This window comes from Rhinopithecus bieti, unplaced genomic scaffold, assembly GCF_001698545.2.
Source record: "Rhinopithecus bieti isolate Rb0 unplaced genomic scaffold, ASM169854v2 scaffold_60909, whole genome shotgun sequence".
Lineage (NCBI taxonomy): Eukaryota > Metazoa > Chordata > Mammalia > Primates > Cercopithecidae > Rhinopithecus > Rhinopithecus bieti.
The window spans coordinates 1023991-1050542 of record NW_016823619.1 but is presented as its reverse complement, the minus strand read 5'-3'; the positions used below and the strand labels follow the sequence as shown (position 1 = coordinate 1050542).

At 41.9% G+C, this 26552-nt stretch overlaps 1 protein-coding gene across 1 annotated transcript in view; it reads left to right on the top strand.

Annotated features, from left to right (window-relative positions):
• Positions 1-26552, top strand: part of NCAPG2 (non-SMC condensin II complex subunit G2) — a 59551-nt gene that overhangs the window by 25073 nt on the left and 7926 nt on the right. Inside the window, 14 exon segments of the mRNA XM_017861677.1 lie at positions 2882-3104; positions 3329-3441; positions 5280-5453; positions 8934-9004; positions 9981-10134; positions 10253-10426; positions 11229-11345; positions 11426-11566; positions 11995-12094; positions 14197-14384; positions 15745-15885; positions 19421-19524; positions 20362-20462; positions 21589-21688. Of these exon segments, the coding sequence (XP_017717166.1) occupies positions 2882-3104; positions 3329-3441; positions 5280-5453; positions 8934-9004; positions 9981-10134; positions 10253-10426; positions 11229-11345; positions 11426-11566; positions 11995-12094; positions 14197-14384; positions 15745-15885; positions 19421-19524; positions 20362-20462; positions 21589-21688 (1901 nt within the window).

Genomic DNA, 26552 nt, shown 5'->3' with positions numbered 1-26552 from the left:
TTTAAGGCAATTATTGGAGGAAAACAACTTTTTGTGAATATTTTTAATTTTTTTTTTTTAATTTTTTATTTTGAATTTTCAAACATATCTAAAAGCAGAGAGACTAATACAGTGAATTAGACATACCCATCACCCAGCTTTAATAATTATTGCTGTGTCCAATCTTGTTTTATCTAAACCGTATCCAGGCACACTGCCAGACTATGTTGAACTAAATTCCAGACATCATATTGTTTTCTTTGTGTTTTAGAATGTATCTCTAAAAGATAAGCACTTAAAAACCACTGTACCATTATTTTATAAACAATAAAAGAATAACTCTTCAGTAAAACAAAACAAAAAACTGTAGTAGGTAAGGAAGGCAGAGGGACACAGGGTCTCTGGTCCACCAGGGAGTTTGGGTGTCAGAGCAGAGAAAGAAGGCATCATGTTTGCATTTTAGTCCTTATCTCTGCAAGTGCAAGGCAGAGAGCCATTTGGTTGTGAAGTCTCTAGAAAGGTTTGTGACAGGCATGCAAGCTAATTTCCCTTGAAAGTTAAGGTTACAGAATGACATGCGCACAAGAGGCAGTCTGACTGGCCAGAGGACAGCTGTTGGAGCTGACTGGAGGGCATTGTCTATGGGCAGGAACGACCTGGCAGCATGAGATCAGGCTGCCGGGCCTGGCGTGCACACCTCAGTAATGGGTGCGCTGGCCCAGTGGAGGGTCTTGTACATGCCGCTCTAGAAGGAATGAGAGTTACACCTTCTCTTTGTTTCCTTTGTTAGCTGTTGTAGGCCTGGGCTGCTGGGCTGAGCCCAGTGGGCCAGGAGGTGTCAACACTCTCCCTTCAATGCGTTGTCCTCTTTTTAATTTTCTTTTTTTTTTGAGACAGGGTCTCACTGTCTCTCACTGTGTTGCCCAGGGTGGCCTCAAACTCCTGGCCTCGAACGATCCTCCTGCCTTGGTCTCCTGAGTTGCTGGGACTACAGGCAGGAGCCACTGTGCCCAGCCAATGAGTCTACTTCTATTTCTACAGCAGTGTGTGGGCTGTGCAGCTCTGATCTGTGTTTTTGTGTGATGTTGAAAGGCAGCGTGGCAGACTAGATGAAAGTGCTATGATCTTGTGCTTAATTGCTCTAAGCCTGCTTCTTACCTGTTAAGTGGGAATACTAATATCTATGCTGGGGGTGGTTGCAAAAATACAGTAAATAGTGGCTCAGGCACTTGGTTCCGTGCTTGACATCCTCAGGCATTTCCAGAAAGGTTGGTTGCCGACAGCACTGTCACCTGCAGGCCTGCTGGTGTTTCCTGCTGGTGCAGTGTTCAGGGCTTGATGCCTTGCTCTTAGAAGTAACCACCTGTTGGGGCTGGAGCCTGTGGCCAGGAGGCTTTCGTGTGTTGGGACGGACAGAAGGGGTTCAGGATGGAGGTGGACAGAGTTGTTCTCTGGTCAGCACATGAGTCCTAGTATTTTTCTCTTTCTTGTTCTCTTAAACCGTGCCAGGACAACCTCTCACCCTTGGGTAAGAAGTCTCCAGTCCCTTAATTTCCAAGACTTCAGTCAGGTTTGGCAGAAGGTTCTTGTCCCTGTGGCTGTAGGTGAGAGCTGGGAACCTTGGCCCTGTCCGCTCTCCTGTGTGGGGTAATGCTCTGTCTTTCCTACGCTAGAATGTGAGTAAACCGCCCAGTGTGGGATTTGGGATTATTGTCTTTACTACAGTAACTTTTTCAGAAATACCAAGAAGTGCCTGAGTGGAAGTATCCCGGGGCGCTTCAGGAGGTGGTAATAACAGTGTCGGATGCTGCAGATTCTGTCTGAGTTGAGGGCGTACGTATGTCTATTTGAATTTGCCGTATGAGATCATGACCTTGGCAAGAACAACTTCAGGGAGGGTAGACTGCAGTGTCGACGGAGTTGGGAGGTCTGGAGCTGGAGGTGGGATGCAGGCACGCTTAGGAGCAGGTCGACTGACAAGGGAGAGGGAAGGTGGCATCCAGGAGATGGGAACCTCAGGTTGAGTTTTGAGCGTGGGTTTTTGTTCTAAGAGTTGGGATGATGTGAAGAAGAAAGATCCAACTGAAAATACTGGAAAGAAGGATTGGTCCTTGGAGCAAGGTCCTTGAGAAAAATGCAAGGTCGAGGGTTTTGCCCACCATGCAGGTGAGGAGCCCGAGGCAGGGCTTGATATGGTGCCGTTCCATTTTGCTTTGTCTTGTTCTGCATTTTTCTTTGTCGTGAATTTCTTGTGCAGACGATTGATGCTTGCTTTCTGTAGGTGCCTCGGGTGCTTTTGAGAAGAGGGACGCTATCACTATGATCAGTTCTGATTTTTGCAGGTTGTCTGGATGCTGCGTGTGAGATGGGTTGGGGGAGATGAGACTAGGCTGTGGGGGTCCATGATGATCTGGGCAGGCTTATGTCAGAGAAGGAGTCACTGGATGGGACAGGCAGCCCCAGGAGTTCAGGAGTGATGCCTCTGCCTCTTAGATAGGAGATGGAGTGTCCACGTCAAAAATGTTATATATGTTTTTACTCACTTTTCACAATAATGGGCCAAAAGTTAAGGTACTTTAAGAAATTTTTAAAATATTAGTTGACAATCATAGCTATCATTGGAGAGTTTTCTGTGTGTTAATCATGGTGTTAAGTAATTTAAATAAGCCTCTCAGCAACCTTATACTTGGGTGCCTTATATAACAGTACCTTTTAAAATACAGATTTATTTATTCTAATTTCTCTACAGAAAGTCACAGATTCTGGTATAGTCATTTGAAGTGAATTTTCTTGACTATAACAATATTTCCTTTTTTGGTTATGCTTGAAAATTTTTTAAAGCTGTTTCCAGGGTTACAGGCACAATTGATTATTTCCTTCTGCTTATGTGCTTTTTGCACAGTTTTGGAAAATATGCCCCATGGAGCACATTCTGGTTCGTCTGGAAACTGATTCTCGACCTGTGTCTCGGCGCCTGGTGAGCCTCATCTTTAACTCTTTCCTGCCTGTGAATCAGCCGGAGGAGGTCTGGTGCGAGCGCTGTGTCACCCTGGTGCAGATGAACCATGCTGCTGCCAGGAGGTTCTATCAGTACGCCCACGAGCACACCGCCTGCACCAACATAGGTAGGGAGCGCTGTTGTTTCTTGTTATGTTTTCCCCCAAAAGCATAATACAAATTACAGAGTTCAGTGTTTGTCAATTTAATAAGCTTCATACTTTAATGCATTTCTGAATAATTTCCCTTAAAATAGTACTTTTAACTAATTGGGATTATAATTTCACTATCAGATAGTTAATTTTGTAGAAGAAACACATCCATTAATTCTTGTTTATCCTAAACATTTCAGCAAAGCTGATTCACGTTATTCGTCATTGCTTAAATGCCTGTATCCAGAGGGCAGTGAGAGAGCCTCCAGAGGAGGAGGAGGAAGAGGACGGAAGGGAGAAGGAGAACGTGACTGTGAGTAGAGCAGGGCCAGGCCGGGCAGATAGTGCATCGATGGCATCACTCCCACAGGCCATTTTGTTAGGAATATTCCTATTTTTTCTTTGTTACTTTAGTATTGTTAATTAAACAAGTTATTTTGGAAGGCCATATTGTTTTTGAAAGAACTGCTTTGTATCCTTTGTAGTTTATTTTGGAGCTCAGGTAGGACTTAATACAGAAGAAAAATTCTTACCAGTCACATCTTGTCCCAGATTTTCTTTTCCTTAAATGTCTCTGTGTGTTTTAATTCAACTCTGGGTGTAGCATAGCTGGATTGGATTCTGGGTACTCTCATATTTTTCAAAGTATAATTTATTAAAGGGACAGTTTCTTCAGAATCCAAAGTAACCAATTATATTAGAAGAAAATAATGTTTAAGACTTAGACACACTTGTTACTTGTAAGCATTATCTTAAGCTTCTAAACTCCTATGCTTGTGGACATCTAAAGTAAGATTTTGGGGTCATTTTGCAATGCCCACTATATTAAGAAACTGGACTTTAAAAGAAAATCACAAAACAGTTTGCCCTGTGCTGAGGCACAGTACTGGTGTGCTCCCCTAACATAGCTGGTCCTGAGCCAAGTGCTTCTGGGTCTGACCCCATTGTGTCCTTCCTAGCAGGGGCAGCAGATGGCTTACCCAGGCTCTGCTCATGCCCCACGGTGCTTTCTCCTCCGTCTCCCACCACACCCTGATGGGCCACCAGCCCAGCCCCTCAGTCAGTTATACTGGGTTGAAATTGTTCAGAAGGAACTTACCAAAAACATACAGGAAATAGATGTAGAATAGAGAGAAGAGTTCAGCGAGAGTGAGGGCCACTGCCGTCTTCACTGCCATTGGGCAGGCCACCTCCCTGGGCTCACTGCACCCTCGCTGCCAGTGTTCAGAGCTTCAGAGCTGGTTCTGCTCTTGGTTTTGGTGGTTTGAGTTTCTTCTCTCAGGGCTTTTCCCTCAATATACGTTAGAGTTGCGTGACAGGCCTCCGCAGCAGGGATTGTTGGCAGGTCTGGCTGTGTGTCTGTGCTGGTGAGTGGGCATGTCCGCTTACTGGCACGCAGCCACAATGCACTTGTGTGTGGCTTGCAGTGTTGACAGCGTGGGACTGCTGGCTCTGGGTAGAAGAGGAATTTGTTAGAGTGCGTTTGTGGTTTAAAGTGAACATTCAGGTGATTACTGCACACTACCAGCATATGTTCAGGAAAATGTAAGTAGGTCTATTTATTCTAAAACGAACTAAAGAAGCCCGTGATCTAGTGGTAGTCGATCATAGTCAGTCATTATTCCAGCCTCTCAGGCTGTGTTTTGCCTGCCTGTAGGGTGGGGTTGGCCAACCAGAGACTGCGTCCTTTCTGTGACGTGATAGGCTGGGTTTTGGCGGCTGAGTTTCAGTAGCAGTCACCTTGGAGGAAAGTAGGCTTTACCATTCCCCTCCCCCTGCATCGAGATTTGTGGTGAAAAGTGATGTCTTTTAATAAAGCAGAAGATACAGTGAAAGAAAAGGCATGTTTTTTAATGGGGTGTTATGTTCCTAGATGGAGACAATAGTTCATACATTGTCATTTTTAGAGGAGTTTTCTCCATATAAACTATTTCTTTAAAGGATATAGGGTTAGTTTGGAATTTATATCCTGGGTGGGCATTTAAAAATAAGTTTACCTCCCTAGGAGATTCTAAAGTAGAGAGTAAAAGACATGAAAGTAAGACTGATATTCTTTACATTTCTGCTTTAGAGCTCTAATTCTGAGATGCTGTTATCTTTTAGTAGTTGTTATGATTAGATGATCTCACAATACAATTATTTTTATCTCAGGTTCTGGACAAAACACTGTCAGTAAACGATGTCGCGTGCATGGCAGGTTTACTAGAAATCATTGTGATTCTCTGGAAAAGTATTGATAGAAGCATGGAAAATAATAAAGAGGCCAAACTTTACACCATTAACAAGTTTGCCTCTGTGCTTCCAGAGTATCTGAAAGTATTTAAGGTAAGTCTTGATTGAACTATGCTTGTAAGCAAGGTGTGTTAAGGTTACGTTTGTTTAGAATTTAGCAAAAGTTCTCAAACATGTTTACCTCCCTGAATCTGTTTTCTTACCTGTAAAATGAGAGGGTTGGACTAGTGTTTACCTTGCAGTATAGTTTCTTTCTCTCGCCCCTCTTGAGGGTGGAGACCTTGTGTCTCTGTCTGCTTCCATATCTTCAGCACCCAGAGAAATGTCTTGGGTAAGCACTTGATTCTTCTGCCTCCGATTGTCAGTGACATTATTTCAGAATCTAATTTGATTTGCAGGGGTTTAAGAAAGAATTTTGTGAACATGGAGGTACAGTAGTACTCAAGTTCTGTGGGTAGTTTTACTTGGGTACCTGAAGCCACCCAGTAAGCAAATATGTCCCTGAAGTATTTGAGTTGTGTGTGTTGTTGGGGCAAACAGTTGTGTGTGTGATTTCTTTTTTAAAATATTTATTTTGAATTGACAAAAATTGTATATACTTTATTGTGTTCAGCATGATGTTTTGAAATATGTGCACGTTGTGGACTGGCCAAATCGAGCCAATCAGTATCACCTCGCGTACTTACCATTTCTGTGGGGAGAACGCTTAAAATCTGCTCTCAGTGATTTTCAAGAATATATTATATTGTTATTAATTGTAGTCACCATGTTATAGGATAGATCTTTTGAACTTATTCCTCTGATCTAACTGCAATTTTGAATCCTTTAGCTAACCCTTCCCACCCCCACCACTCTTCTTTGTGTGTGATTTCTATTTGCATGCAGGACCGTCTCATTCCTTGACTTTTTATTTCTGAAGGAAGTTTATATTTCAAAACTAAATTTAAAAATAGGCTAACAACATGTAAAAATGCAAATATATTCTTAACTCTGAAGAAAGTGTGGTTTAAATATAGAAAGATCATAGGCCTTATGAACCACATTTCTCTTCCTAAATGTTACTCTTGCCTCTTGTTCTACCAACTTATGTAACTTTGGACCACGTAGCTTTTCTAACCCTTTCAAGGCTCTGAGCTTCATTCTGCCTCTGATGTGAAAGCATGGCCTGTCCATGAAAGCAAATTGTATTCGTTGCCAAATTGTATTAGTCTGTTTTCATGCTGCTGATAAAGACATACCTGAGACTGGGAAATTTATAAAGAAAAAGAGATTGAATGGACTCACAGTTCCGTATGGCTAGGGAGGCCTCACAATCATGACAGAAGGCAAAAGGCATGGCTTACATGGTGGCGTAGAGAAAATAAGAGCCAAGCAGAGAGGGAAACCCCTTACAGAACCATCAGATCTCTTGAGACTCACTACCATAAGAACAGTATGGGAGAAACCACCCCTGTGATTCTGTGATCTACCACCGGGTCCCTCCCATAACACGTGGGAATTATGGGAGCTGCAATTCAGGAGGAGATTTGGGTGCGGACACAGCCAACCATCATTTACCAGTAAATGGTAAAGCTCATTAGCTGTTCGTGGTGGCTCACGTGTCTAATCCCAGCACTTTGCGAGGCCAAAGCAGTAGGATTGCTTTAGGCTGGGAGTTTGAGACTAGCCTGGGCAACATAGTGAAACCTCATCTCTACAAAAATTTAAAAATTAGCTGAGCCTGATGACCTGTGCCTTTTGGTCCCAGCTATGCAGGAGGCTGAGGCAGGATTGCTTGAGCCCAGAGTTTGAGACTACAGTGAACCATGATCATACTACTGCACTCACTCCAGCTCTGGCAACAGAGTGAGACCCTGCCTCTTAAAAAAAAAAAAAGAAAGAAAGAAAGAAAGACTTTAAGCTGAAGTAATGACCTGGGGCTGAGAAGCCAGCATTATTTCAGAATATGAACAGAGGCCCATATAGGACACCAGGTGGGTTGGCGGACAGGGCAGTTGTGGCCTTGGGGTATTGGAAACCCTTAGAGGGTCTTGGGATTCAGTTAATGCTTAGTATGTCTATAGGAGGTCTCTCCACCACTAGGGAAAATTGCTTCCTTCTCTAAGTAAAGAGATGATGGGTGAGCCACACAGATGGAATTGGCCATCATTATCAGTATACTTGTAACATTAACGAGATATTTTCTTCCCTTATTGTTAGTTGGGGGTAAGGATGGGGTCACTGTGAATGCAGATTAATTACTAATCAAATTTTGATTTTGGTCTGTTTCTGTTTCATATATATTTTCAGGAAAATTACTATTATTTTTTAGGATTCACCATGTCCTCATTCTCCCAGCCAAGAGTACCTCTTACTGAGTGTTCTTGATGAAGGGTAGATGGACCCCCTTTTACTTATTGTTTCAGTAATAATAATATAGCTGCAGTTTACTAAGCACTGAGGACACTCTAAGTACTGTACTGGGGTTCTGTGTGGTGTAGTTCACTTTGGTTCTTCCAACAGTTCTGTGTTCGTTTTGCAGAGGAAGAAACTGACTCTGAGAGCTTAACTCCTCTCCTCTGTGCTGTGTCGGCTGTTGGGCTACAGAATCTGATTGGGTCTGGATTTGGCTCAGTAGCCTTAAAGCTTACTTTTTTTTTTTTTTTTTTTTTGAGATGGAGTCTTACTCTTGTTGCCCAGGCTGGAGTGCAGTGGCGCAATCTTGGCTCACTGCAACCTCTGCCTCGTGGGTTCAGGCTATTTTCCTACCCCAGCCTTCCAAGTAGCTGGGATTACAGGCGCCTGCCACCATGCCTGGCTAATTTTGAGTTTTCAGTAGAGACGGGGTTTCACCATGTTAGCCAGGCTGGTCTCGAACTCCTAACCTCAGGTGATCCAGCCACCTCAGCCTCCCAAAGTGCTGGGATTACAGGGGTGAGCGACTGTGTCTGGACATTTTTTTTTTTTTTAATAGATATACTCTTGCCCTGTTGCCCAGGCTGGAGTGAATGCTTGCTGTAGCCTATAAAGGCCTCACACAGTCCTCCCACCTCAGTCTCCCAAAGGGGTGGGATTACAGGCATGAGCGACCACGCCCCGCTGCATTTTTCCATTGAACTTGACTGTCTTCCTCAAGATATTCTGATTTTGTTTTATAACATTTTCTCTGAATAGTTTCCTTCTCTTGAGATTAATGTTCAGGGTACCAAGTGCATAGAGTTAATTTTTGTTGTTGTTGTTTCATCAGTGTCGTTTTTTAAAGTAGATTCAATTCGTGACAGCATATGACTTTCTTCATCCTGCTTACTGGCGTATTCCCAGGGTCTAGATTGGCACTGGGTACATAGCAAGTGCTTAATAAACATTTGCAAAATAGTAAAATGTTATATAAAACTTTTGTAACACTTACCAAGTAATTTTCTCTGCCCCTCAAACGTGAGCCTGGTGTAAGTCTTCCCTTTGAACATGGAAAGAACTACCAGGGTTCTTCTTGAGCAGCTTTGATAGTAAGTTATTAGGAGTTTACATAGAGACACTTTCAGAATTTATAGTGTTCACATGTGCTTTGGTTTGTTTTTCTCCTTTTGCTCTTAGGATGATCGCTGCAAGATCCCTTTATTCATGCTAATGTCCTTTATGCCGGCCTCTGCTGTCCCTCCATTCAGGTATTTGCTCTGTTCTTTGGTGCGGTAGTGAAGTAGCAATCCTATCCATGGCTGTGCTGAGTTATTAATTCATGTCAGCAGACCAAAACATTTAGCTTTCAGCTCATTGTGGCTTCTTCCTTCTGCCCTTCCCTCTCCCTGTGGTAGGGAAAATACCAGGATGTGATTTTCAGTGGGCCCTAAGTTGGTACTGATGAAAGAAGAGACTATATATGGAACTGAAACTGTTACTCCATTTTATGTCTGGGGTTATTCTTAGCACCTGGTGTGGGAGGTTCTGGAACACAAGGCCACCGTTGGTCACATGTGACCCTGAGCACCTGGGCTTTGGCCATCTGAGCTGAGATATGCTGTGAGTACAAAATACACATGGAGTCAGCCTTGGTGCAAAAAGAAGAGTGTGAAATATTGATTACATGTTAAAATGATTTTGGATAGATTGGATTACATAAGATTATGTTATTGAAATTAGTTTCACCTGTTTTCTTTGTGTTTTAAAACGTGGGTACTAGAACATTTTAATTACATTTGTGGCTTGCTTTTGTGTCTCACATAATATTTTTTATTAGAGCTCTACAATGTTGGTGATTATCTCAGTAAAAATTATGTTTTATTCACATTTATGGAAGAAAAAGGAGTATTTTGATGCCAAACAAAAATTGTTCTTCAAAAGTAGAAACTCTTGCTCTAGAATGTGGCAGATGGCACAGAAACAGAAGGATGAGGGCTTTGTGTGGCTGCTGTGCCCTGCTCCTTCAGCGTCCAGAGCTGGTCTCAGGTCTTGTGGTGGGATGCAGCTGTGCAGCAATTGTGGGAAACTGTATTTATTCCCGCCTTGGAGAGCATGAAAATGCTAATATAATAACAAGGGCTCATGCACCGTCAGATTTTAGCTTCTTGGTTTTCCTCACCTTTTGACAAAGTGGGGGAGTTTCTGTTGAAATACTCGACCTGATTTTCCATCTGACCTTGTCAGCTGTGGTGTGATTTCCACACTGAGAAGCCAGGAGGAGGGCGCTGTGGACAAGAGCTACTGCACTTTGTTGGATTGCCTCTGCTCCTGGGGGCAAGTGGGGCACATTCTGGAGCTTGTGGACAACTGGCTGCCCACAGAGCATGCCCAGGCCAAGGTAGGTTAACATCATGCTTCTTTAAAATTAGGTGAGTGAGGATAACTGTGTATTAGAAGTGATATGCTTTTCTAGGGACATGTGTTTTCATTATCAGTCTCTCTCTCTCTTCTTTCAGAGCAACACAGCTTCTAAACGTAGGGTGCAGATCCATGACACACGCCCAGTCAAACCTGAATTGGCTTTGGTCTACATTGAGTATCTGCTGACTCATCCAAAGAATCGCGAGTGCTTGCTCTTTGCTCCTCGGAAGAAACTTAATCATCTTTTGAAAGCCCTTGAAACGTCAAAGGTAACTCTGTGCCCTGAGAGTTGAGTGGTCTTCTATGATAATGGTGGTGGCAAATCAGGATGTGAAGGTTTCATATTTCCAGTGCTATACAAGTGTTCTGGCTGCAACAGAATTGAGAGTGATCATGTCACCTCATTCAGTTGGTACAAGGCATGGAGCCTGGCCGGGGCAAGGTTGGGAGTCAAGTCCCAGTTGACACGTGTTCAGAAATCTCGCATTTCTGTTGCACCTGCTAGGGCGCTAGGACTCAGGAGGATGGCCCGAGTTTCTCAGAACACACCCTCTGCAGGAGATATGTCACACACCCTTTCATGTGGACACTCAGTCCCTGCAGTCCTTGGCAGTTTTTTCTGGGAATGTTTGGAGAACATTTCTTGGGAACCCATCATGTTCCCAGCTGTCCCACGGAGGCCGTCATCTCTTCCTCTCCTCCAGAAGCCAGCCCTCTGAACACCCTGTTACGTTGCCCTCAAGTGTGACTGTACCAGAAGCAAAGCTTCGGCAGAGCAGAGCCAGGCAGATGGGGAGGACGGGTCTGGTCATGAGGCAGGGAGGGGACGGGTGGTGCTGTGTGCAGGGCAGGGGCTGTGGACGGTGAGCTGAGCCCGCTCACCTGGCTGTACGTTTTCCCACACCAGTCAGCACCTCACGTCCAGGCGCAGAGTCCTCGGAGACTGGGCTTCCCCAGAGCGGGGGTCTTTCCAGCTCGCCTGAGATCAGATGCTTCCCATTATTCTTGCTGTCTGGGCTGTGGTAATGCCTTGTCAGTCAGCATGTGGTCCTTGGGTTTTTTCTGTTCCAGGCAGATTTGGAGTCACTTCTGCAGACACCGGGTGGGAAGCCTCGTGGCTTCGGTGAAGCGGCCGCCCTGCGAGCCTTTGGCCTCCACTGTCGGCTGAGCATCCATCTTCAGCACAAGGTGCGCCTGCTCCTGGCCCTCTGCTAGGATGATACACAGTGCTCTTTTTGTTACTGATTTATCTTCTTGTTTTTGGACAGTTCTGCTCAGAAGGAAAAGTGTATTTGTCCATTTTGGAAGACACTGGCTTTTGGTTAGAAAGCAAAATTTTATCATTTATTCAAGATCAAGAAGAAGAATATCTGAAGCTTCATAGGGTCATTTATCAGCAAATTATCCAGGTTAGAAGTCTGAAGACACAGAAACCTTTCTCTTTACCAAATTTGTTATGTTTCAAGATTTCATTTTCTACTTTAGAGTGGTAATTTTAGACATGAGTGTAATTCTTAAAAACTTACAGTAACATTTATCTAACTTTCTAGAGTTTATCTTTTTGCAAAGCATAAACTTCATACTTTTAGTGTAATTTTACACATTACATGTAACAGGTGTTCAATTATGTTTGTAGAATTACATAAAATATGTCTCTAGATTTATTATGAAAACAGCAAGAATTAATGTATCGTTATGAAAATTCCTTTATAAAACATCTTTGTAAAAATCTGCTTTGTAAGATAACTAGCACATGGATAGGAGAAGCTTTGTGAGGCTGGATTTACTCCCTTTTTCTAAATGGCTTTTGTTGCTAAGTTGTGTCTGTCTCTTACAGACCTACCTGACTGTGTGTAAAGATGTTGTTATGGTAGGCCTTGGTGACCATCAGTTTCAGATGCAACTTTTACAGCGGAGTCTTGGAATCATGCAAACAGGTACGGTCAGGGCTGTTTTAGAGCAATAAATACTCAGAACCAGTCCTTCCCTCCCTCCCTCCTTTACTGTGTAACTCAGAACTCTCACTTTTAAGTGACTGATTATAATGCAACCTAGTGTATACCAAAAAAGGGATTTTTTGGGTGATGCAGCCAGGAAATTCAAAGGTGTTTCTGGGTCAGATATGACTGCATCCAGAGTTTGTGACAGGGTCCTTGGGATTCTGCTTCTCCTTGTGGTCAGCTTCGTTGCCAGGCTGACTTTCCCTGTGGATTGGGCTAGTGGCTATTTCCTGGCATCTGTGTGGGAAACCATCACCTTTTGGCTCTGCTCTGGCCATGTGCTCCTGTGGGTGGGGGCGTGAGTCAGGAATTGTTGGGTGGTACCCCACCAGGACCCCTGGAAGTTGCTGTTACCCCAGGGAAAGGATTAGCACAGGGTAACCCATGGCAATAGTGAGTGAGAGGACAGCCCTCAAGTCACATCAGATGATGATGGGAAAGGGTGTGGGGCGAACCCAGGGGGAATGCACCTGGGGCCATTCCATATCTCCTTGGCCTTCTGATCACAGTCTGGTAAAGAAGAGTACTGCTGAGCTAGGACCCTGGTCCCTAGCCCCTGACTCCTAGCCCCTAGCTCCTAGCCCCTACTCCTTAACTCCTGACGGCCAGCCTCCCACCCCACCGCTTCTGTGGTGTAGCCGACTGCTGCGTAAACCTGTTTCTGGATGGTTTTTAAGTGAGTATCCCAATATCCCAGTGTTGCATTTGATTCTCACTGAGATCTGTAAAAGCCTCAACATTTGATGTTGACATTTCTTTAAGCCTAGTTATTTTGCTAGAAGAGATTGAAAATGATAACATTTAGTAAATTCAACATTAAGTTTTGAGAATTAGATTAAGTTGGTAGTCCAATTTCTAGTGGATCCATCTGGAGTCTCTTTCCCATAGCCTTAAATATCTTCATGGCAGATTCCAGAGGGGTCTGTGTGTGTGTGGACACCCCCAGTGTATCTCTCTTTATGATATTGCAACTGAAAGTAGATGCTAGGAGAACACTGGAGCCAGGGTACTGGGCAGTGTCTTAGTTAATCTCTAATTATAAGCAAAATCATCCATCATTTGTTTAACAGATCCAAAGTTTAAGAGTAAATATTAAATAGACCAATATTATTTACTTTAGCTGTTTTGTTTATTTTTTTTATTTTTATTTTTTTTTTTGAGACCAAGTCTTGCTCTGTCGCCCAGGCTAGAGTGGAGTGCACTGGCGCGACCTCGGCTCACTGCAACCTCCACCTCTAGGTTCAAGCAATTCTCATGCCTCAGCCTCCCGAGTAGCTGGGATTTCAGGCGCCCACCACCACGCCCGGCTAATTTTTGTATTTTTAGTAGAGGCGAGGTTTCACCATCTTGGCCAGGCTGGTCTCAAACTCCCGACCTCAAGTGATCCGCCTACCTTGGCCTTTCAAAGTGCTGAGATTATGGGCGTGAGCCACCATACCCAGCCTGTGTAATTCTTTATAATTCACTTCTATTGTGAAAACAGCCTTTTATACTTAAGCTTAATGATTGAAACAGTCAAAATTATTTATTTTTTAAACTTATCATTTAGGAATTACTTTCCTATGAGGACCAAATCTACTTTTATTATTTATAAAATTTACTTTGTGGAGGAGCTAATTATACCTAGAATTCTAGATCTCCAGTGTAGCCATTGTATAGGTATATCTGTTCTCTAAAAATAGAACAGAACCAACAACTGTTCTCTAATTCCGGTGTTGAAGGAGCCACACTGCTGAACTTCTGTGTGTTCACATGTGCAATGAACACAATTTTTAGTTTAGTGACTAAGTCTAATACACTATTACTGTTATTGAAGGTATCAGTTTTATAAATTGGACAAATGTCATACTTACTTATTCATTTTGATTAGAATTCAGGTTAACCTGATCAACCTAGCTTTTGGTATTGGCTCAACAAATACCAAAGTGTAATAATCTCTTTTTTGTTATCATCATATACATGTGTTAAGTGAGAAATGTGTCATGATTTCAACAAACTTGTGTGATTAGAAAACTGATATATTCCAATTTTCTTTCTAGTGAAGGGATTTTTTTATGTTTCATTACTTCTTGACATTCTGAAAGAGATAACTGGAAGTTCCTTGATTCAGAAAACAGATTCAGATGAAGAAGTTGCAATGCTGTTGGACACAGTCCAGAAAGTATTTCAGAAAATGTTGGAATGTATTGCACGGAGCTTCAAGAAGCAACCGGAAGAAGGCCTTCGGGTACTCAGGCCTCCCCAGGACGGGTTCGCTAGATGGACTTTTCAGGGCTGGGTACACCCACACAGAGGCATGAGCCCTGGCTGTGCTGTTCATGCTCGGGTGACGTGCAGTGGTGTGTGGGAGGTCCCTGGTGGCAAGGTGCTCTGAGAGAGATGGAGTCGGTGTGGGAGTCCCCCATGGGGAGGAGCACTGAGAAAGTGGGAGCCTGGTGTGGGAGTCCCCCGTGGTGGATACACTGAGACAGAGATGGTGACCCCTGTGCATGGGCTGGAGGCAGGAAGGGCGGGAGCTCCAGCTGTTAGATTCTACTCAGTGGTCTTAGAACAGGATCCCATGAGTTCAGGTTGACCAGACGGCAGGACAGGAAGCAGAGGACTGATTGCTCTAGGTTCTGAGTGCGTAATTGTTATATCACAGAGTTTTCCAAATAAAATATACCCTTATTTTGAAAGATGCTAATTTTGATACTTGTAGAGTGACAGACATCTTGCCAGGTGAAATGCTAATTTCTATCATGAGTTACCTCCCCGTCCTATGTTAACCTTCTCCAGGTTGGAAATGAGAGTCACAGACCTTGAAGGGGCCTGTGGCTTCCCTTTGCTGGTTGAAAGCTGATGTGAAGTGAGATTATTGTATAAGCATTTCATATAAAAAACCTGTATGCCAGATTTGCTTCATCCTAAAAATAATGTCATGTCAGTTTCAGTTCTCATACCACATGATGTTGTTATCAGGGAGAGCCATTACTTTTCTAAGTAGCAGCTTAAAATATCAATGAACTATTATTTTTTAATGAAGACTTTTAAAAATGCTTAAATGGGAGGCTATTTATGAAATATTGAAGACTCAGTGTCCTTTGCTGATAGAGGTCATTGAAGGTTGTTGGCCATACTTTTTCTAGTCTGGTTCAATTTGAGTTAATTTCAAACGTTCCTGTTTTTGATGAATTCGTTTCAAGTGTCTGTGATCTTTTATGTAATGTAATTTGTGCCAAAACCTTTAGTTTTCCCATCAAACCTGTGTAGCTTTAGTCAGCATATGTTGCCTCATAGCTGATGCCTTATTTTAATGTCATTGATGTTTTGCCTCTCTCCCTCCTTATTCCTGAGGGTTGTTCTGGGCTTTAGGGAAAGTTCCTAGTGGGCTTTGGTCCCGTCTATCATCTTCTGGCCGTGGTGCGTGGGAGGTTTGAGTCAGCCTGGGAATGGAATGTCGTGGGCATTGGTAGCAGGCAAACGACATCAGTGACTCCTCGAGTCTTGGGGGAGGATAGTAAGAATACTGATTTTAAAGTGTCGTTTTGTTTTTTTCAAAACCATGGTTTTTAGTCATTAAAAGTGATGTATGTGTTTTCTTGTAGCTGCTTTATTCTGTTCAGAGGCCTCTTCATGAGTTCATTACTGCTGTTCAGTCTTGGCACACGGACACCCCCGTGCACCGGGGTGTACTTTCTACTCTGATCGCTGGACCTGTGGTTGAGATAAGTCACCAGCTACGGAAGGTGAAGTGCTTTAATCCTGAAACTGCTGTGCCTCTTATTGATGACACAAGATGGTGTTTCTACTAGCAGCACATTCTCTACGTTTCTCAAAGTATTTTTTAAGAATTTTCAAACTTGAGTGAGTGGTGTACTTTCCTAGCAGCTACACCTCAGAGTTTGATAGCTAGTTAGTATTTTAGACTCGTGTGACTATTGTGAAACATGTACCAAGGATGTTATCACTCTTGATTAAAACAGAAATGTAGTCCTTACATTTAAACATGCTTTTATGCTACATTCAGGAGATTTAAATGAGTTGATAAGTTTCTTAAGATTATTCTCCCTCCTAAAAGGACAGAAGTAGTTGTAATCAGTGGTGAGCAGAATACAAGACTACTCTAGGACTGCTTTTGTGGAATAGTTCGCATATCTTTGCATGTTATGTTATTAGCCTCCCCCACCTGTTTTTCATTTCTAAGCTAGGATAGTCAACCTTCTAATGTCAGTTTAGGCTGGGCGCAGTGGCTCATGGCTGTAATCCCAGCACTTTGGAGGCCGAGGCAGGTGGATCATGAGGTCAGGAGTTTGAAACCAGCCTGGCCAACATGATGAAACCCTGTCTCTACTAAAGTTAAAATTAGCCGGGCATGGTGGCACGCACCTGTAACCCCAGCTGCTCGGGAGGCTGAGGCGGGAGAATTGCTTGAACCCGGGAGGCGGAGGTTCCAGTGAGCTGAGATCATGCCATTGGACTCCAGCCTGGGCAACAGGGCAGGACTCCGTCTCAAAAAAAAAAAAAAAATGTAGCTAATATCAGTTTAAACAGACAATTTATTCATTATTACTGACTATCTTATTTTCCTACAGTAGCTGTAGATGAATTGAAGATCATTATTAATACAGAAGTTATTAGCCTATTTGGTTAAAGAGTGATATAATCAGGATGATAATTCAAGGCAAAACAAAAAGTGGTGTTTTCCCACGTGGAATATTCAGGGTGTTCTTTTCACCTCTTAAGAAAAGTAAAAAATCATGTTTTCGTATAGAGAAAAGACCTTCTCTGTATGAAAAGATAAAATCTGACAGGGAAGGTCATTGAATTATATGCATTTTTAATATTTACATCATAAATTTTGTGATATAAAATCATGACAAATAAAAAGATGTTAACTAAATTCTAAAACATCAAATAGAATTTAAGGCCTTCCTTAAAGCTTGAAGGGAGATCATTTTGGTTTGGAAAGTAATTACTAGAATACACAATAGAATAAAAACTAGGATTTGTTTATTCCAGTGAGCTGTGTAGCTAAAAATGATTTAAAAAATATGTTTGGCGTATGGGTCACACCTGGCTCACCATCTGTTTTTTATCAATAAAGTCTTTTTTTTTGGAGACAGAGTCTTGCTCTGTCACCCAGGCTGGAGTGCAGTGGTCGGATCTCAGCTCACTGCAAGCTCCGCCTCCCGGGTTTACGCCATTCTCCTGCCTCAGCCTCCCGAGTAGCTGGGACTACAGGCGCCGCCACCTCGCCCGGCTAGTTTTTTGTATTTTTTAGTAGAGACAGGGTTTCACCGTGTTAGCCAGGATGGTCTCGATCTCCTGACCTCGTGATCCGCCCGTCTCGGCCTCCCAAAGTGCTGGGATTACAGGCTTGAGCCACCGCGCCCGGCCTAATTGTTTCTTTTCTATCAGTCTGTCTTTTCTATTAGTCTTTCTGGTTTTTTTTTCTTTCCTATCACTTTTTTGATGAATCAAGTGTTTTTACTACACCATTTTATCTCTGTTGACTTTATATTATCTTTTGTGTAATTTTTTTTTTTAGTGGTTTCTCTAGAGATCTCAGCATGCATGTTTAACTTGTCTCAGTACCTTCAGAAATTATGCTTGTCCATTGCATGGTAGGAATCTCCAGTTGTGTTCTCCCATCCCTTATGCTGTTGTTATTTTTGTTTTAATCTGTCAATAGTCTTTTATCTCACTGTTTAAGAAATGCATTTACAGCAATCACTTTAAGATGTAAAATATTTTCATGAGAAACAGTGCTATTTGATATATAGTGATGATTGACTTAAATTTTCAAATTTGTATTATAATACTAGCAGAGGAAGTGTGGGAAGACTTATTGGAAGTGCTGTCTAGGCCAGGCACGGTAGCTCACACCATAATCCCAACACTTTGGGAGGCCTAGGCAGCAAGATCGCTTGAGGCCAGGAGTTCGAGGCCACCCTAGGCAACATGGTGAGACCCTGCCTCTATTAAAAAATGTTTAAAAATTAGCTGGGCATGGTGGTACATGCCTGTAGTTTTGGCTGCTCAGGAGACTGAAGCAGGAGTTCAGGGCTGCAGAGAGCTATGATTTGTGATTGCGCCACTGCACTGCAGCCTGAGCAACAGAGTGAGACTATGTCTCTTAAAAAAAAAAAAGCAGTGTTGTCTAGTCATCCCTAAATGAAATCTCCTAAGATAGCCAAGAATTGAGCCAAATACAGTGGTGGAGAGATACAGGGTGGGATAGGCATATTCATGCCTCAGCTATTACAGGTGGAAAACAAAGGCATTAAGTTTCCACCTGGAGCAGGAATTCTGGACTTTCTGAGGAGCTTGTGGAATTCATTCCTCCATGGTGAAAGGCTCATTGAAGCTCAAAAGGCTGATAATTAAGAGCACAGGTCCAGGCAGGTGGCCTTGTGGCTCTAAACTTACAGTACTTCACTGTGGGGTTCTGCCCTGCAGGGGACACTACCATGTATAGGAACATTTTTGTTTGGCACAGCTGGGTGAGGGGGTGGGCAACGTGCCCCTGGCATTGAGTGGGTGGAGGCCAGGGAAACTGCTCAGCCTCCAACAGCACCTAGCACAGGCCCCCGATCCCCCAAAGAACGAGCTGGTCAGGTCGGTAGTGCTGAGACTGAGAAACACCAGTTTAGACAGGAGTAAAATGTGAAATTTATTTAGCATAAAAGCACATTATTTACAGTAGACGATAACGAGATAAAGACTTTTTGACAAAAGGCCCATTGAGTAGCATGTCTGTTTTCTTTATTTTGTCTCACTGAATAAGCACCTTCGCTTTTTTTTTTTTTTTTTTTTTGTCATATTGAGACAGGATCTCTGTCATACAGGCTGGACTGCCATGATACATGGCTCACTACAGCCTCAAATTCCTGGGCTGAAGTGATCCTCCCACCTCAGTCTCCCAAGTAGCTGGGACTACAGGTATGCACCACCATGCCTGGCTAATTTTAAAATTTTATTATAGAGGCAGGGTCTTGTCATGTTGACTAGCCTGATCTTGAACTCCTGGCCTCAAGCAATCCTCTTGCCTCACCCTTCCAGCGCACTGGGATTACAGGTGTGAACCACTACGCCCAGCACACTTATGTTTATAATAATAGATTATTCATAATTATTGTAGACATTTCAACAGGTAATAAAAATAATTCTTTTGAATTTCTGGAAAGTTTTTCTTAGGTGTTGAAGAACACCCAAAGCAGGGTAATTTACAAGTGAGGAGCCTAGTCTCTGTTTACAACTTGTGATCTGGAACTTTTTTAGGTTTCTGACATAGAAGAGCTAACCCCTCCAGAGCATCTTTCTGATCTTCCACCATTTTCAAGGTGTTTAATAGGAATAATAATAAAGTCTTCGAATGTGGTCAGGTAATCACTTTCTCTTTACTGTCCTGAAACTCTCATCGTGGCTGTAAGCTCTCAGCAGCTTTTGTTCTATTCCTTTTACTCTCAAGTTTTCAAAGCTACACTCTTTTCTATGAGAAAAATGTTTCATATAATTTTCTCTCCATTTTATCAGTAATTAGAAATATTTACATTAAACTTACACAGAGAAAAATTCTAACTTTCTGTAAAGAATATCCGTCTAAATAGTCTCTGGTTAGTTATGCTTCTCATAACTGAAATTCAGTTAAGGGAGAACATAGAATGTTAATGTTTCATAAAATACTTCTTACCAAGTGTGCTTTCAAAACACTTGACAAGGTTAAATACCGGTGCCATTTTCGTTGAACATGCAGCTGCTACTCATTTTCTAGTCCATATGTCACTTGATCAGAATTGCAGAGTTTGCTGTGGTGCATGCAGGGCTGACAGGTTACAGAGGGAATTGCTTTACAGATGTCTGGTACCTGTCGAATTTTAATAACAGATACATTCAGTGAAAAATTTTAAAAGCACCATCTTTAGCAGCTATGAGTCATCTTTCAACAACATACTAAATCTTTTCTGTGTGCATTGAGGGTATACAGAGTAACCTTTTTCACTCAGCACAGCATCCCTGTGCCCAGCAGCATCCTCTAGTTTTAATGTCTCACTGTACAATCTGGCACGCTGTCCATGAAAAGCATGGGGCAAGTTCAGTCAGCTTCCCATGTCTCCTGCAAACTGGGGTTTGTGGCTGTGGTTGAACCTTGGTGGTACTTATTTTGCTATAATAGGTTCTATACGATCCAGTAATTTTGACGTTTGTTGATTGTTTTGCAGGTCATTTTTGGATGAATTAAAGGCGTGTGTGGCTTCTGACGATATTGAAGGCATTGTGTGCCTCACGGCTGCTGTGCATATTATCCTGGTTATTAATGCAGGTTGGTTACCTTCCCCCCCGTCATCTGGAAGGTGGCTGGTGTACCTCACAGGTGCTGTCATGGGATGCTGGGGATCAGCCCCTGCACTCGGCTACTCCTGGCCAGCTCAAGTGTCCCCCAGCCTTTCCACTCCCTGCCTTCTCATGTGCTGGACACAGTGCTGTCCACTTGGGCTTCCTCTCCTTAGCCCACCCTGCATCTGTTTTTGTGTCAGCTTGCTCACTCTTCAGTGGTAGAGGTCCTATTCGTTTTCACCTTTTGCCACTGGACCCATTTAAGTATTCCTCTCTGTGCCTCAGCATTGAATTTCTATTGATTTGATGTGTTACCTGTATCTTAAAATCTGAATTTATTTTGGTTGATGATGGATATTTTGGTGTTAATATTTGATCTATCTACTATTTCTCATAAGTCTTAGTCTTGCCTATTCTGAATATCCCTAGCAGTTCAAAGAGTACTGGAAAAATAATTGGAGATATGTATAAGATGCTTAGCTCAGTATAAATGTAGTAACATCCCTGCAGGCTGACTGCCTTTACCTTTCTGTGTTATTTGCTCAGTTTTACTAATGTTGAAATCATTTTCAAAGATGATACATTGTAGATAGGGAGTGCTCCTATTGAAACAAACTCTCCCTGTAAGCCTAAATGGATAGGATATCTGCAGATTGATAAGAATACTCCTTAACTAGTTTGACCCAGGCTGAGCATAAGAAAAGACTTCCCTCAGGGACTCCCCCTGCATTGAGATCACCACCAGGAGGACATTGAGGACAGATGTTGGATGCTCCCAGGTGCCTTGCCCTTAGTACATCCTTAACTACCTGCGATAGTTAAATAGGAAGGACTCTGAAACAGGATTGGTTTGCTGGCATGGACATAACCTTTCCTCTAATGGCTTCATGGGGTGAGGTCCATTTGAACTCTTCTTCCCAGTAAATGTTTGTTTGATCTTTACAACATCGTATAGAAGGGAGAATTACTATTCCGCAGGTCAGTATGTAGGTTACTTCAAAGGGAAGATAGGGAGGCCCAGCTTAGGGAAGTTGGACCACGTGTGTAGCGGAATGTTTGTCTTTGTGTAGTGATGTTAAAATCTTTTCTGTCTTTTAATATAATTTTCCCAGGTAAACATAAAAGTTCAAAAGTGAGGGAGGTTGCAGCCACTGTTCACAGAAAACTAAAGACATTCATGGAAATTACTTTGGAAGAGGATAGCATTGAAAGGTAAAGCAGAGATATTCACCAGATGTGATCATCTAAAACTGCTCATTATTCTTTGGGTCTGCATGAGGTTGTGTTTTCCTTTCTGCTGCTTACACCAGGTGGTTAGGAGACTAGGGACTGTAAAGAGAAAAACGTTTCTGTTGGCAAAGACCTTTAGGGTATGTTTAATTTACTTGCTAATTCTGTCTTCAAAAACAAAACGAAATTGTCATTTGCAAAATTCTGCTGTAGAAAAGTGAGGGCATACAAATGTATTTTATATGGTTTTAAAATCAGACATTATTTTTGGTGGTTGCTGCATTATTGAAACCATGGGCATTTCCCAAGGATAGATACCTCGCGGACAAATACCTACATGGTGGTGGGCGGTCCCTCCAGAGCCTCTGAATGTGTGTAATTTCCCCCTTGCTGGACAGCCCATTGCTGTGCAGAGCCTGCAGGCTACCAGTGTATTCCTAGGGCTGCTTTCCAGCTAGGTGTTTCTGCTATTGTGTGCTGTTTGGTATGCTCTGCATTTTACTGTAGACTCTGTTTTGGATTGTGTTTGACTTTTAGATCAACCACAAATAATTTTTTCTCGCTATTTTATGAGCTAAATAGGTGAAGCGTTGTAAAGCTCTGCACTAGGAAATTCACCTTTGCCTGGGAAACAAACCACTCTCCATAGTTGCTTCCTCTGGAGAAAGGTTTTCCAAATCAGAAACTGCTAATTTGTGAATAAACTTCCAAAGTGTGGCTTTTTATAGACTGTCGGCTTGTACTATAGACACAATACACTTAATGCTCACTTTACTAGAAAATTTGGTTTGTAGGCTGGGCGCAGTAACTCACGCCTGTAATCCAGGAGTTCAAGACCAACCTGGCCAACATGGTAAAACCCCATCTACAAAAATTACAAAATACAAAAATTAGGCTGGACACAGGGACTCATTCCTATAATCCCAGCACTTTAGGAGGCCAAGGCGGGTGGATCTCACGAGGCTAGGAGTTTGAGACCAACCTGGTCAACATGGTAAAACCTCTACTGAAAACAAAAACATTAGGCCTATAATCCCAGCACTTTGGGAGGCCAAGGTGGGTGGATCACCTGAGGTCGGGAGTTCAAGACCAGCCTGGCCAACATGGTGAAACCTGTCTCTATTAAAAATACAAAAATTAGCTGGTGTGGTGGCACGCTTCTGTAATCCCAGCTACTCTGGAAGCTGAAGAGCTTAGTTAGCCTGGCTAGAGGTTTATCGATTTTTATTGATATTTTCAGAGAACTAGCTTTTTGTTTTATTTTCTTCTGTTGATTTCTTATTTTCAAGTATATTGATTTGTGCTCTAGGTTTTACTGTTTCTGTTTTTCTTACTTAGGATTTAATGTGCTCTTCTTTTTCTATTTTTCTAAGGTGGAAGTTTAGATGATTGACTTTAGATTTTTCTTCTTTTCTAATATGTACTTTCAATGCTATAAATTTTCCTCTAAGCACTGCTTCATCCCACATTTAAATTTTTTTTTTTCTATTTCTCTTTTGTCCTTTTCTTCCATCAGTTTTGTTTTGTTTTGTTTTTTTGTTTTGAGGTAGAGTCTTGCTCTGTCACCCAGGCTGGAGTGTAGTGGCACAATCACAGCTTTAACCTCCCAGGCTCAAGCGATCCTCCCATCTCAGCCTCCCAAGTAGCTAGAACTACAGAAGCGTGCCACCATGCATGGCTAATGAAAAAATTTTTTTTGCAGAGGTGGGGTCTATGTTTGCCCAAGCTGTTCGTGAACTCCTGGGCTCAAACAATCCTCCTGTGGCCTAAAGTTCTGAGATGACCAGTGTGAGCCACCATGTTTGGCCTTTCTATCATTCTTGCTTTCATTTTATTCATCCCACAAATTTTGATAAACTGTGCTGTCATTTTATTTAGTTCAAAATATTTTAAATTTCTCTTGTGATTTCCTTTTTGATCTATTTAGTTGCGTTGTTTTAATCTCCAAGTGTTTGGGGATTTTTCCAGCTTTCTGTTACTGATTTCTGTTTTAATTGCATTGTAGCCTGAGAGCAGACATTGTATTATTTCCATTCTTTTAAATGCGTGGAGGTGTGTCTCATGGCTTAGAATGTGTTCTGTCGTGGTGAGTGTTCCACGTGAGCATGAGGAGAATGTGGATTCTACTGTTGTTGGATGAAGTAGTCTTAGATGTCCATTATATCCAGTTGACAATGTTGTTGGGTTGAACTGTGTCCTTCCTAATTTTCTACCTGTTGGATCTGACAGAGGGTGTTATAGTCTGCAGCTATAATAATTGACTTCTCTGTTGCTCTTTGCAGTTCTGTCAGTTTTTGCCTCACATAGTTTGATGCTCTGTTGTTGGATCCACACATTGATGATTGTTACTCTCTTTTCATTATGTAATGCTTTTCTTTATCTCTGATCATTCTTCTTACTGTGAATTCTGCTTTGACTGAAATTAATACTACTACTCCTGCTTTGTTTTGATTAGAGTAAGCATGGTATATCTTTTTCCATTCATTTCCTTTTTTTTCAAGATATGAAGACTCGCTATGTTGCCCAGGCTGGGCTCTAACTCCTGGACTTCTGGGCTCAATCTGTCCTTCTGCCTCAGTCTCCCAACAGGCTAGGACTGCAGGCACACACCACCAGACCCAGCTAATTTAATTTTAATCTATATGTGTCTTTATTTTTAAAGTGTTTTTTTAATAGACAGTATATAAATGGGTCATGTTTTTTGATCTTCTCTGACAATCTGTCTTAAAATTGGTGCATATACGCCATATTCAACGTGATTAATGATATAGTTGGATTAATGTCCGCTAGATTTGTTACTGTCTTCTATTTGTGGTTAATGATGTAGTTGGATTAATGTCCGCTAGATTTGTTACTGTCTTCTGTTTGTTCCCCTTGTTGTTTGTTCCTGTTTCTGTCTTCCACTCCTTTTTTGTCTTTTGTGGTTTTAACTGAACATTTTATGATGCCATTGTCATTACTAGCATACTTTTTTTTTTTAACCTTTCTTAGTGGTTGCTTTAGAGTTGGAGTTTTCATTTATAACTAGTCCACGTTTGCTTTCAGATGACACTATACCACTTTGCAGGTAGGGTGAGTACCCTATAATAACAAAATAATCCTAATCCTTGCCTCTCGTTCCTTGTATTGTTGCTGTCATTCATTTTGCTTAGGTATAAGCAGACAAGCATATATGATTGAATATATTGTTGCTATTATTATTTCAAACAAACTACATCTTAGGTCATTTAAGAATAAGAAAAATAAAAGTATTTACCTTCACTTACTCCTTCTTTGATGCTTTCCTTTCTTTGTGTTGATCCAAATATCCTGACACCTATATTCTTTTCCTTCCCTCCAGAGAACTTCTTTTAATGCTTCTTTCAAGGCATGTCTACTGGCAACGAATTCCTTTAATTTTGGTTTGTCAGGGAGTCTTTTATTTCTTCTTTATTTCTTTGCAGGGATAATGTTGTGTAGTTTATAATTCTAGTTGGTGAATTTTTTTCTCTCTGTACTTTATTTAATTTATTATTATTTTTTGAGACAGTCTTGCTCCGTTGCCTAGGGTGGAACGCAGTGGTGTGATCTCAGCTCACTGCAACCTCCACCTCCTAGGTTCAAACGATTCTTGTGCCTCAGCCTGCCGAGTAGCTGGTATTACAGGCATGTCGCCACCACACCCAGCTAATTTTGTACTTTTAGTGGAGACAGTTTGCCCGGGCTGGTCTCGAATTCTTGATCTCAAGTGATCTACTCGCCTCAGCCTCCCAAATTGCTGGGATTACAGGGGTGAGCCCCCGCCCCCGGCCACTCTCTGTACTTTAAACATTTCACTATACTCTCTTCTTGGCTCGTGTGGTATCTGAGAAATAGGATATAATTCTTTTTTGTTCCTCTGTAGATAAGGTGTATTTTTCCCTGTCTGGTTTCTTTCAGTACTTTTTCTTTGATTTTCTGTAGGTTTAATATGATATGCCTAGGGGTGATTTTCTTTCTTTTTTTCTTTTCTTTTTTTTTTTTTTTTAGCATTTTTTCTATTCAGTATTCTCTGAGCTTCCTGGATAAATTCTCAGTTATTATTGTCTCAAATATTTCTTCTCTTCCTTTCTTCCTTCTGAAATTTTTATTATACATGTTAACACCTTTTACAGTTGTCTCACAGTTCTTGGATATTTCGTTCTATCAAAACAGCCTCATTTTTGAATTTTGTTTGCTAATATTTTATTTGAGAATATTTGCATTAGGTTTCAGATAAGATTCTATGGCTGTTGGTTGTTCTGTAGTTTTGGTTTTGGTTTTGGTTTTTAGGAGGACCTCTACCAGTTTCGCTTTCAGTGTTAGTTGCTCTCAGCATTAGAAGGTAACTTTTCCCTTTTCAGTGTTGTGGAGCCGTTTAAATCACGTCCGATGCTGTGGAACAACATGTCCCCAGAATTCTGGGATGACTTTTCCCTATTTCTTTTATGTTATTAGTCAGGCCTGATTTTCTATTATTGCCTGAATAAATTTTGGTAATTTACAATTTCTTGCATTGATCTAGATTTTTAAATTTATTAACAAAATGGCTTGTGATTTTTCATTCATTGTTTATTAATTTTAATGGAATAGAATTTACTCATTGAGATATACATATGGAAAAGAATGTAAATAATACGTGTACCACTGAATTAATTGTCATAAAATGCAGTCACAGGCCAGGTACGGTGGCTTATGTCTATAATCCCAGCACTTTGAGAGGCCAAGGCGGGTGAATTGCTTGAGTCTAGGAGTTCGCAACCAGCCTGGGCAATGTGGCGAAACCTTGTCTCTACAAAAAATACAGAAATTAGCTGGGCATGGTGGCATGCGCCTGTGGTCCCAGCTA